Raw genomic sequence first — 12,039 nt, 5'->3', positions numbered from 1 at the left:
GGGGATATGGTTCATATCTCAAAGGCCTCTAGAAACCTGACGTAAAGTCTAGTGAGCGTCGTAACACTATAGATGATGAGCTGTGTAAATCTCAAAATATGAGAACCACCCCTAGTATTCATCGTACGAATCTCTCTTGATTCTGCATTCCTGCCAACATCATGCCTTTCAACAATTTGATGAATGAACAGGAGTTCTTTGCAGAATCAGACCCCTTTATTCGCCAATTCGAATCCTGTAAAATTTGTTCTGTCTCCAAATGCAGATGATTTAGGACAAAGAAGAACAGGCACAGGATGTACTATCAGTCAAAGAACAACGACCTTTTGAATGGAATTATATCATGAAGAACGATCATAGTTTTAATTTCCAAATTTACGGTTTGTGTTTATCTTTATATTCGCAACTTATGGTGATATCAATGATCAATTTCGACAACAATGGACAATTCAGCAAAATTCAACGAGTATGCAAGTAACTGAGCTAAATTGGTCGACGATGAACAGAAGTACAGAGGGGGTGAGTCTTCAATTCATCTTTCAAATCAAATATGAGGCTAACGTTGTAGACTATGATTTTGTGAAATCTCTTTCGCCTACAGTCCAAGCCGCCAATACTATTGTTTCTCGCATTCAACAATTCAACAATTTAACCGGCAGGTTCTTTTTGATTCAATTTGGTCAAGGAGTCGCTTACGTTCAGACTTTGGTTTCCCTCGTATCAAAGAATCCATAGCAAGGACAGCTCTATTAGAGATAATAAAGAAGTTACCAAAGGAAGCAATTCTTCACGCCCACCACGCTTCTTGCGTCTCGGTCGATTTTATCATTGAAAAGATGATCGAGACTCCGGGCATGTATATCAGCGCTTCAAGGCCCCTCGACGAATGGTGGGCAAAAAGAGAGAAGAGAATAAAGTTAAAATTCACATACAGTTCTTCGCAACCTCGACAGACTAGAAATTCAGTGAATAATCTTTGGGATCCTGATTATGTACCCAACTCACTTGTTCCAGTCTCTTTTGCGGCGTCGACATACAGCGATTACCCTTCCTCTACGAACTATGATAAATATCGTCTCGCACCTGGTCTTGAAAGACAACCTCTTCAGGGCAAGTCTTACTTTATCACCTGGTTGAAGATTCGATTAACGAAGACAACGCCCCAGCGTATAGATACTAGTGGGGGTATCAATGAAGCTTGTGATACATTCCAAAGTGGAAGAAAGCTACTTAATACGATAATTCACAATGAGCCAATTTTCCGGCCATTCCTCAAGCAAATCTTTGAAGGGTTGGACGAAGACAACGTTAAGTGGATAGAGATTAGGATTCTTTTCAAGGTTGAATTTCAATTGGAATGGAGTGATACCCCATCTGGGGAGATTGAAATGGCAAGAGTGATTTGTGAAGAAAGGGAAAAGTTTGCAATCACGATGAAAAAGAAAAATAAGGAATGGTGGGGACTGCGGGTTATCTGGACGGGCTTGAGATTGTGGAAAGATGAAGAAATCAAAGCTGGTATGTTTCCCTTTTACGTATCTCTGGGAAAATCTGACTCCATCCAATAGATATGGAGACTTGCATGCGTGTGAAGGAACGATATCCAGATCTGGTTTCAGGATACGATCTAGAGGGACAGGAAAGACTCGGTCGTACACTCGAAGATCTCATACCTATTTGCCTCTGGTTTAAGCAACAATGTGAAAGCCGCAATTTAAACATCCCATTCTTCTTGCATGCAGGTGAAGTAAATGACCACAACCTTTAGTAAGTATGCTTGAACCCCTTTTCATGCTCCTGAATGCTGATCGTTGTTTAGCGATGCCATTCTTCTAGGTGCTCGACGTATTGGTCATGGATATTCACTTCCTAAACACCCGCTGCTGGAAAAGATTTGTAAAGAGCGACAAATCCTGATCGAGTCCTGTCCACTGTCAGATGAAAGTTTGAGATTTACAAATTCTGCCAATGCTCATACTTTACCAATGCTGTTGGCAAAAGGTGTAAGTGCTAGTTTGAATTGTGATGACCCATTTCTATTAGGTCAAGAAATGATAGGCATTTCAATGGGATTATTCCTGTGCATCTGGTCATGGGACAATCTAGATCTCGGTGGTCTGGTACGTGTATTTCCTCTGTGGACTGACTTTACTCTTATGAACGAGCCTGCAAGCTAATTTATGATAAAAGGGTCATTTGGCATAGAACAGCGTGAGGTGGTCACGATTTGAAGACCAGACTGACGAAGATTGGCAATCGGGAATCCGATCAGGTGAGAATTCAAAGAAAGGATTAAAGGCTCAGAGAATGTGAGAGTGAAAAAAAAAGTGGGAAGAATTTTGCGCTTGGGTGGTTGAAAGATACGGCGAGCCTTGGGGAAACGAAGATACTTTTGAGGCTACTTTGAAAGAGAGAGCGGAATTGGTGGAGCAAAATATGGCAGATGAAGATGCGGTAGAAAGAGAACTTGATAAAATAGCAGCGCGGTTTAAGCAAAAAGAAGAGTCGATAAGACAATACAGAGAGAAAGAGATAAAGAGAAGGAAGTTCATCACTAGAGCGAAGGAACTGATGGCCGAGGAAAAGTTACAGGAAAATATGTCTAAAGGCTTGAAGAAACCTCCTGACAGTCCTGAGAAGACTCCGAAGATGGTGTTGAAGAAGCTGCCAAAGAGTTAGAACTGGATCTCGGAAGCAATTTCGAGAGAGATTACTGCTCAAGGTAGCAACAAGATTCTATGCACAAATCTAGAGAAGGCACAGAGACACTATTTATGACCAAGGCTAAGTTTATTCAAGCTCTCTCTCATTATATCAAAATAAATAATTAGTAGTAAGACACTGCTAGCTTTTTTAGTATACATCACTATGCAATGTATGATTGACATGGGATACGATGGTACTCAGGAGGGATTCCAATGATAAAATAAGTGATCTTGCACCATCCGACTATGGAAAGTGGGAGATGACTAGAGCAAGGGAATTCGAAATACACCCTTTACTCCATCGGGCAAGCTTCAATATGATGATAAGTAGCTAAGTCTTAGGAAAGGAACAGGCCCGAATTTCAGCTTCCTCATTCAGGTGCCGGTACTTATCATTGCGGGGCAACGTTGGCTGTTATCGTTGACATGATCCAGTCCATTCAATTTGCAAAATCATACTCCAAAATTCAAAGACCTTCATTTGACACAGGCAAGGCAAACTTCGACAACGAGCTCGTTCGATTTCGTAAGTGGATCCATGTAAGTGCATTTTCATTGTATTTGAAGTCCTCTTTTGTCTAGAATGGGGACTTCTGCAATCATCACCTGATGAGGATCTGATACGATGGATGCCCAGACTGTCCCCGCCCCTTTGTCATTGATATTGCAACAATCGAGCAAGGAAGAGCCGGCTTCCACCCCGAGCGAAAATCTTCCCAAGAAAAGAGCTAGACCGCTTAAGAGTCCTGTTCCAGTTGGTTCTGCTTCTGAAGCCATCTATGATACAAAATATTCTGAAGCATAGGATGGAGGAGAACATGTTCTTATGAGTGCAGATTCGACAAGTGCGCCAGCCGATGGCACGAGGAGCAGCGGACGACAGAGAAAAGCTATACTCTCGTATCAAGAGCAACTTGAGTCAGATGGAGAGTAGCTGGTAGCAAAGCGTCAGAAGAAAAGAAATGTCACATATGATGACGATGACGATCAGGAGCCTAGTAATCGTATCGTTCCACCAGCAGAACCTGCGACGCCTAAGAAAAAGAGAGCCCCTTCATCGTCTCCACGAAAAGCAGCAACACCCAAGTCGAAGGGTGTTAAGGTCAGAACGGAATATACATCCGATCCTTCTGCTGTATTTATCGAGCCCCTAGTCGCTGATGCTTCAAGTGGCAAAATGGAGGGATTCACTCGCAATGGATCGGGCCAATTAGTATGTTATAGAGAGCTAAATGAAGGGGATAAAAGATAAAGTGGTGGTTAAATCCTCGGATTAATCCCTATACTGGCAAATACATGATGGGACCGCCCAAATTGACGCAAAAGAAATGGCGTGCATATTGCGCTTTCCGAAAGTTGGACACCTCTGGAAAACTTGCGGAGATGCAGCAACGACTTAGAGATTATATCAAGGCCAAAGAACCTCAGATGTATTCAGAGTCTTCTAGTTCATCTGAGGTTTTGTACCTGACTTGGTTATGCCACCTCAGGTCAGCAAATCTCAACTTTCGTGGCAACAACGTAATGAGGCCGAAAGAACCAAATTGTGGGAGGCATTGCAAATAGAACAAAGACTCGAAGCGAATATTCTACGCGTTCTTAAAGAGATCACCAGTGGGTGCACAGACTCACGGGATACTCAAAAAGAAAGCACAATTTCACATCAAAAAGAGTGATTTTAATAATGTAATTTAATCAAAATTTGGTTTATTATTAAATTCTTTCGAAATTGAAATTTACAGTTTTCAAGTATAAAGATTCTTTATAACAAAAAATTTGAATAAAAGAAATAAAAATTAAAGTGATTAAAATAATTGATTATATAATTTCCCATTAAAATATTTGATAGGGAATTGTTTTATTTGTTTTTTGAGCTTAAATTTAATTTCTTTGAAATGAATCTTAAACATATTATTTTTTAAATATTTGAAAAATACAATAGATCAATTTAATTAATATCAAATCGTATATTAAATTTTAATTGAATTTTGAAGTTGATAAATTTAAGTGTGAAATTGTGCTTTCCTGTCACGTTGTCCCGTGAGTCTGTGCACCCATTGGTGGACTGTAATTACTTGCTAAAAATCCTGTTCGGGATTTCTGGAATTTCAAAATTTGTCTAAAATTTCCGACCAAAAAATGGTTGGAGATATAGGAAGCTCTGGAGTGCAGTGATATAGGTTTCATTTTCACGACTTATCCGCAATTTCCAGACGGTCGCCCAGCTGTTACAAGATTTCAGAGAGGTATTATAGATGGGGTCTCTTGGCTATCAGACGAAGCAACATCTGACTTTAAGGATCATCAATTTTTGGGAGGAACGTGGGCCGGCAGTGGGTTTGAGAAAGGAATCAGGAGAACTCGAGCTTTGGTGAAGCAGAGGGTTGAAGAAATGTGTGAACAGATTGAATATGACATTATTAAGGGTTATGTCGAAAAGATCAGAAACTCAGAGACAGAAGAAAGTGGTAAGTACCATCCGTGTTGATTTTTTTTTGCTCAAATACTTACCATGGAATTAGATATCCTTTCACGACATTCCCCCGCTCTCTCAGATGATACTACCTCTTCATCACAGAGCGGAAAAGATTGGACGGAGAAGGAGGAGAGAATTGCCCAAGCTGCCTGTGCCTGGGATTATGATGAATCCAAAAAGAGGAGACTCGATTTCGAAACATATACTTATCGACTGGGAGAGCTTTGCTCTTCCACACTTGAAGATCCTTTTTTCGACGATTCCGATGAAGCGTGGGTGGGTCATGCGCCATATCATTATTATTTACAATATGTGCTTAGGGTTCATCTATTTTCCCTTTTCAATGTACATTCGGAGACGAGAGAATTCCACCATAGAATATTTTGGTGTGATTAATGAGTAAATGGTGGATGCATTTTCAGAACAAGATCGAGGACTTTTCAATAGAGGATAGGATATTTTGTTAACGTTTGTCCTTGATGATTGGCGAGGGAATTCCTATTGATTTCATAGTTTACTATAAATTAGCTAAATACATCAAACCTGAGCCTTCAGTGCAACCAATATACTCGGCGTCCAAATCTCCTGACTTCAAAACACACAGCTCCACAAACAAAACCGACTTTCCCTTTTCCAATTGACCCCCAGGTCCATAAAGACTCATAACCGTTTTTCTCAATTCCACATGACCTTTATGTGAACGGCCTGCTTGCTCAAAATGCGACAGATCCAAGAAATATGCAAGTTGGTTCGTCTCAACAATAGCTTCGGTATCGAGCTCTAAATCTGCTTTGGCATCAAACTCTTCATTCACAATCTCTGGGGTGGGATTCTCGTGGCCTATGTGTGTTGTAAATGCCACTACGCCATTTTTGTTCCGTTCAGTGTCGAGATGAGATATCCAGGATTGGGCATGTGGATTTATTTGTTTGAGCCAGGCTTCTGTTTCCGCGGGTGGGATATTTGACTAGCGTTGTCCTTCACGGACAAAAACGAGATTCTCGGGCGGGTTGGAGATGGTTACTCTCCCTAATATTATTTTGGAACTACGGGTATTCGGTATATCGATGATTTTTCTCGTTTCGTTAGGTTTCGCTTTGGTGGAAGTCACATAAGCGGAGGTAAATGTATCTTTAGGATCGGTATAGGAATCTGACGTTTCGGATAATCGATGACGGTATACGCCCCAGTATCCTTCGTCGGAACTTTGTATTAGGGGAAGGCGAGTGCCCATTGCTGAGGCGACGGGTTGACTTGAGGCGAACATGAAGCGCGATTTTGGGATGGTCATTACTTCGCGCCAGACACCTGCATCTGAAGGGAGAGAGTTCCAGAATTCTTGAACAGAGGAGGAGGCTTGGAATGATAGGTAGGAGGAAGAGGACAGCCAGTAGGCGATGAAAGTTGTAGATTTGGGACTATGACGAGGAAGCCCGTGACTTTCATCTTGAAGGTGGTCGACACGATTGGCAGATGAAGAGAGTAGTATGTAGAGGGCAGAGATGAAAATTGCTTTTTCTGGAGTAAGTTCTTCGTGTTGGACGCCAAAAATTCCGTAGGTAAAGATGTAGTCTTTTCCGTCCATATTAAGAAGGAAAACCATGATGGACAATGTTTATGAAGCTAATTATAGTAGATAGTTTGTGGGATTCACACTTATCTCTAGATATCATGTAATATCTTGACTTTTGAGCGTCTGAGAAAGTACTAACAATGAAAACAGTATAGAAGGATCTGAAAGAGTTTTTGTAATTCCTTATGGTGCCTATGAAAAGCTTGCCCATGTCTGGGTGCCACTTAATTTCAGCATAGCTGGCTCTTATCTTCATGTTGCGGATGTATTATCCGCCTGAACGACATGATCATGTATACATGATGACATTCAATATATAGTAAGACTGCGTTCGGGTAATCTGATGCCACTTAGCTGCGGAGAAAGGCTATCGAGATTGCACAACATCATGTCTGGGAAACACACAGCTGAAAATACGTCAGTTTTGGAATGATTTCTTTGTCGGATGCAAGAGATTAGATTTCAAAGAAGTTGTCCGGAATATGTACGGTATATTAGTCCCAGGAAGTTGCCGGTACGCTTCTATACTATTGATGTCTAACTAACCACGTTTTGCGTAACGTAGTTTAACACCGAGTGGGCTATATCACCGAGTGGACCACTTTCATCTCAATTTACACCTTCAAATATAAATTATTCAATAATCATTAAATCAATTAATTTAAATTATTAAGAATTTAATAATTTAGAATCTATTATATTATTTTAATAAATTCTTATATTATAACCTGACTTTTTATATTTATTATAGTATCTATTAAAAAATACTTCTTTATTAAGATTCCCTTCATTTTAACATTTATTATATTGAATCTGAATATCAACCTTTTATTAAAATAATATATTAAAAGTCTTTTATTTAATAAATACTCTTTTTTAATATAATTAAAAGAATTTTATATATTAATATTTATTTAATATCTTATTTGTTTTTTGAAGTATATAAATCTTTACATTCAAAAGTATATTTTTATAAGCTAATCTTTTTATATTCTTAACTAAAACTAGTACAATCTTAAATAAAAGTGTAAAGAAGTTTGATTAATAATAATTTATTTAAGATTTAACTAATGTTAATTGAAAAAAAGCTTTAATTGAGTTACAAGAAGTTTGAAAGATTTATTAGTCTAGATTGAAAGAGGAAGGGATAGGTGTACAAATTCGAATATCTAATTTTGAAAGTATAGTTTTAGAATTAAATAATATTAAACCTATTCCTTAGAATTTTGATTTCATATTTTGAAAAATAATTGATTTCTTATATATAGTTTTAAAAACTATAAAGAATTTAATCTTTGAAATATAATTAATATATACCTTAATGTCGGAATACATGACCAACAATATAATATTATATGTCATGCTTTACCCCATATATATACGAAGTGTATAAGTGGGGGTAGTATATATATATAGATATAGTAACTCCTTTTTCATATAAAGAGGGTAGACAGAAATAAGACAACCCTTTTACTCATACATATTATATATACACATCTTATTAAGTCTGCCTAACACTTAATAAATTTATCAATTTGATTATCATATAAAAATTTCAGATTACTAAAATAATTAATATTAAATAATTAAATTAAATAACTTAAATACAATAGTAAACATATATATTTAATATTATTCTTTTTATAATATACTTAAAAAGCTCTTGATTTATAACTTTTATGTCCATTTAATACCAATATTCAATATTTGCTTTTTTTTAATTCTTAATATACTTATTAAAATATTTTAATTATTTTAAATTTATTTTATTATTGTTCATTTATTAGATATAGATTTAATAGCTCAATTCATAGGAAAATTGGTTTCGGTATATTAATTAGAAAGATGAATCTATCTTTGAACTACTAGAAATAGGGGAATAGTTTTACCCTTTTTATTTCTATATATTATTATTATAACCTATTCTCGATTGTTTAACTATACTACTTTACTTTTATCATTTTGTTTAATATTAGTTATTATTATTATTATATATATAATCTCTATTATAAAGATTATTTCGTTAAAATTATAAAAATCTTTATTCAAAATATTGTATTTCGCTTATATATTTATAATTAGTTGAAATTATTCTTTAAAAAGCTTAAAATCCTTGTAAAAAACTTTTTGAAAATTATAAATGCAATTAAAATATATTTTTAATTTAATTCAATACTTTATAAATCAATATGCTTAAAGTTTTTTAATGTATTTTGTATCCCTTAATTTGAAAATATAATTTACTATATTTTTTATATTCTTAAATTTAAATAAAAAACCTTTTGAATTTATATCAAAAACATATTAAATAATCACTTTTTCTTTTAAATCTATAATCTTATAGTAATTCGCTTGAGTTTTTATATACAAAAGTAAATTATTTATTTTATAATTAATTGTTATATAAGGTATATTATATAACTGAGTAATTTGTTGAATACTTAGTTTTTTATCTTTTTGAAGAACTTCAATAACTAAAAGTAAATGTACTTTTTTATTTATAGATTCTATAATAAATAGTTGATAAAATGTATATTGAATATAAAGAGTATAAATTGAGATGAAAATAGCTTATTCGGTGATATAGCCCACTCGGTATTAAACTACGTTAGCTTAAAAGCTCAGACCATAAGTTTATTACTACTTAATACCTGTCCACGACGACGACCTGAAAAATTGTAATAGCGATTGCTAAACATACCTAGGTACCAGGAACCAGCTTTCAATGTGAATCTTTCTATATTTGAAAGCCAAGGGAAAGGTCTCCGTCAATCGTTGGCCTTGCTGACCGCGTAAACAATTCCATTACGAATGAAGAAATGTAAGATCTACCAGTGGGAAGAAGACAATGACATCTTTATATGCATGTCACATCGTTTACTAACAGGATTCGTTTAGCTTATTGTCCTATGTAGTATATTTCAACTTGCAAGAACAATATCAAACGTGCGGGTTTATGAGCACACACGTCTACGAATCAAAGTTGCTTGTGAAGAATGTCGAAAGAATAAAAGAAAGGTATCAATTGACACCAAAATATGACCTAGAATACTCCGTAGCATTATATACTAATCGTGATTAGTGCTAAGGCCAGAGGCCAACATGTGCTTTATGTGCAAAGGGAGGGAAGCTGTGCTACTATCCCCCAGAGATCTCGCGAAAGTACGTTTCATTTGATTGAATCAGTCAACACCACCAGCTTAACTAATGTGTACAGACGTAAAAATTGTGATGATAGCTATGTCCGTAACCTTGAAGACAGAGTGAAAGCTTTGGAGGCTCAATTTGCAATTTATCAAAGTTCGGAGCCTCAATCTGAAGAATATATGGGCCATGAGGTTTTGCCTATATCTAGTCCCGTTACCACCAGTTCGCTTACTTATGAATCTGAGGCCATGACTCCAGAAAACATTGATGGGCCCAATGATCCATGCTCGCAGACTGCAATGAAAGAGCTTGCTTCATTGATGTTAACCATGGATATCGAGGAGAAAGGTGAACCGTCATTTACCATCCCAAGGAACAAGTCAGCCTCTGGACAGAATTCAATTCCAACTGAGAACTTGAATCCTGATATGAACAGTGGCAAAATCGGATTCTACACAGAAACGCGAACACATCTCGTTGAGTGTTTCATGGCTGCATTCAATATTTATCATCAATTTATAGAACAAGCAGAGTTGCAGACCATTCTTTTAGAGACCACGTTCTCAACAGAGCCGGATTTTGACTTCCGTAATCATGCTTTACTTTCCGTGGGTGCCTTTCTTTCTCCAAAGCCAGATGCAAAGGAGTTAAGTAGTCATCATGCCACATCTGCTGAGAATATCCTATTGAGATGTATACGGGATCATCCGAGTGACTTGGTTGTTCAAGGACTTGCATTATTATCGTGGCGAGAGTTGATGCTGGAGAATAATAGCATGGCCTACACTTATATAGGTATATCTCCTTTCGTCTTTTGCTCAAACGTCTATTGATGGAACTATTGTAGCTATGGCCACAGGCTTGATATTGCATCTTGGGCTTCATGTGAGCAGCCTCGGATCAGGGAAGTTGCCAGACTTGACTTTGACTCGCAATTCCGCGGCCGATGACTACGTTCGTAAACGCCGAATAAGGTCTTTTTGGGCTTATTTCTCGGTGGATCGGTAAGTCTATCTGTACAAAGACTACAATATACATTGATGATAACCTATACATACAGCATGGTAACCTCAAGTCTTGGGATGAATTGCACCATACACTGGCAACGTATTCGCATATCCTCATTTTTCAGTGTTTTGGGTCATAACCCATTACCTGATGAATTAGCTCATGATAAGTTCTGCCAGCTATGGCATATTTGGGACTCTTTCATGGATCAAAGGTTGGTTTTTTGTGTCATAACTTAGAAACAATCAGCTCACATTATTAATCAGGTATGCGTTTGAATGGGATGGTTTGAAAGCTAAGCAACGGCAAAATCTGTTGAAGTGCGCACATCAAGCACTCACAGATTTTTATGCCAGTACCGACGATAAGCTAGCTCTGAGTAAGACTTTCATGCCGCAAACTTTCCTTCTTTTCCAGTTAGCATATCATACTGCAATATTGCTCATTCATCGACCATTTTTGAATGAGCCCAAGGGCTCGGAAACTTTGAGCTTTGCCCTGAGATCAGCGACAAATGCTGCTGCCTCGATAGCTCGAATTGTTCGAGCCTATCGAAAATTTCGTGGTTTCGCTGATGCCAATCCTCAAGTTATAGATTACATCCTTAGTGCTGCCGTAATTCATTTACTGAATGCAACATCTGGTCGCAACTCTCTAGGGAGGCAATCTGCCAATAGCCTGCAAAGTTGTTTGGATGCTCTAGTCGAGATGCAGAGTACGTGGCTGCCACAAGCAAGCAGGGCGATACGAGAAATTCAAGAGCTCGCAGCCAAATGGAAAGTAGTGTGGGCATTGCCAATACGATTGAGCCAGCGCCTACCAGAAAGGGAGATTCATCAAGGCCGCAATCGAATCATGGTACCGATGCAAGAATTTCCAAACGTCTTTACTAGTGGCGCTCAAATACCTCATGGATTTGATGTGGGTGAAGTTGCGAATAGGTACACACATACTGGTTTCGGTAATGACTGTGGAGCTCTGTGGGATCCAAGCTTGTTTGAAAATGCTTTGGAGCATGTCAATCTGCCTGAACATATTGCGTATCAATCAAGTCTCGAGTGGCTTTTCGACGAAAGCAATCCCGGTCTACAATAGTCTAGGAGATACTAAAGATAAGAATTTCCAGACAT

The 12,039-nt window shown here is 37.4% G+C and overlaps 5 protein-coding genes across 5 annotated transcripts; 4 read left to right on the top strand and 1 right to left on the bottom strand.

Moving 5' to 3' along the window:
• Window positions 1-836: 836 nt before the first annotated feature.
• EAF01_008339 (uncharacterized protein) lies at window positions 837-2,205 on the top strand (the record flags this gene model as incomplete). Its single annotated transcript, XM_038916595.1, has 4 exons — window positions 837-1,518; window positions 1,569-1,767; window positions 1,820-2,120; window positions 2,191-2,205. The coding sequence occupies 4 exons, from the start codon at window positions 837-839 to the stop codon at window positions 2,203-2,205; spliced, it is 1,197 nt and encodes a 398-aa protein (XP_038767957.1).
• A 231-nt stretch (window positions 2,206-2,436) lies between these two features.
• EAF01_008338 (uncharacterized protein) lies at window positions 2,437-2,679 on the top strand (the record flags this gene model as incomplete). The annotated part of the gene is made up of 1 exon (XM_038916594.1): window positions 2,437-2,679. The coding sequence occupies one exon, from the start codon at window positions 2,437-2,439 to the stop codon at window positions 2,677-2,679; it is 243 nt and encodes an 80-aa protein (XP_038767956.1).
• Window positions 2,680-3,330: 651 nt separating this feature from the next.
• EAF01_008337 (uncharacterized protein) lies at window positions 3,331-5,577 on the top strand (the record flags this gene model as incomplete). Its single annotated transcript, XM_038916593.1, has 6 exons — window positions 3,331-3,459; window positions 3,511-3,635; window positions 3,705-3,918; window positions 4,062-4,195; window positions 4,878-5,173; window positions 5,228-5,577. 6 exons carry the CDS (start codon window positions 3,331-3,333, stop codon window positions 5,575-5,577), a joined length of 1,248 nt encoding a protein of 415 aa, XP_038767955.1.
• A 67-nt stretch (window positions 5,578-5,644) lies between these two features.
• On the bottom strand, window positions 5,645-6,784 carry EAF01_008336 (uncharacterized protein; the record flags this gene model as incomplete). Its single annotated transcript, XM_038916592.1, has 3 exons — window positions 5,645-5,679; window positions 5,725-6,148; window positions 6,170-6,784. The coding sequence occupies 3 exons, from the start codon at window positions 6,782-6,784 to the stop codon at window positions 5,645-5,647; spliced, it is 1,074 nt and encodes a 357-aa protein (XP_038767954.1).
• Window positions 6,785-9,565: 2,781 nt separating this feature from the next.
• Window positions 9,566-12,004, top strand: EAF01_008335 (uncharacterized protein; the record flags this gene model as incomplete). Its single annotated transcript, XM_038916591.1, has 6 exons — window positions 9,566-9,575; window positions 9,844-9,916; window positions 9,972-10,696; window positions 10,761-10,905; window positions 10,962-11,123; window positions 11,176-12,004. The coding sequence occupies 6 exons, from the start codon at window positions 9,566-9,568 to the stop codon at window positions 12,002-12,004; spliced, it is 1,944 nt and encodes a 647-aa protein (XP_038767953.1).
• Window positions 12,005-12,039: the final 35 nt, after the last annotated feature.

The sequence above is a fragment of the Botrytis porri genome (genome assembly GCF_014898465.1).
Source record: "Botrytis porri strain MUCL 3234 chromosome Unknown BPOR_011, whole genome shotgun sequence".
NCBI classification, from domain to species: Eukaryota; Fungi; Ascomycota; class Leotiomycetes; order Helotiales; family Sclerotiniaceae; genus Botrytis; species Botrytis porri.
Note: the sequence above shows the minus strand (reverse complement) of the source record. Positions and strands in the feature narration are given on the sequence as shown.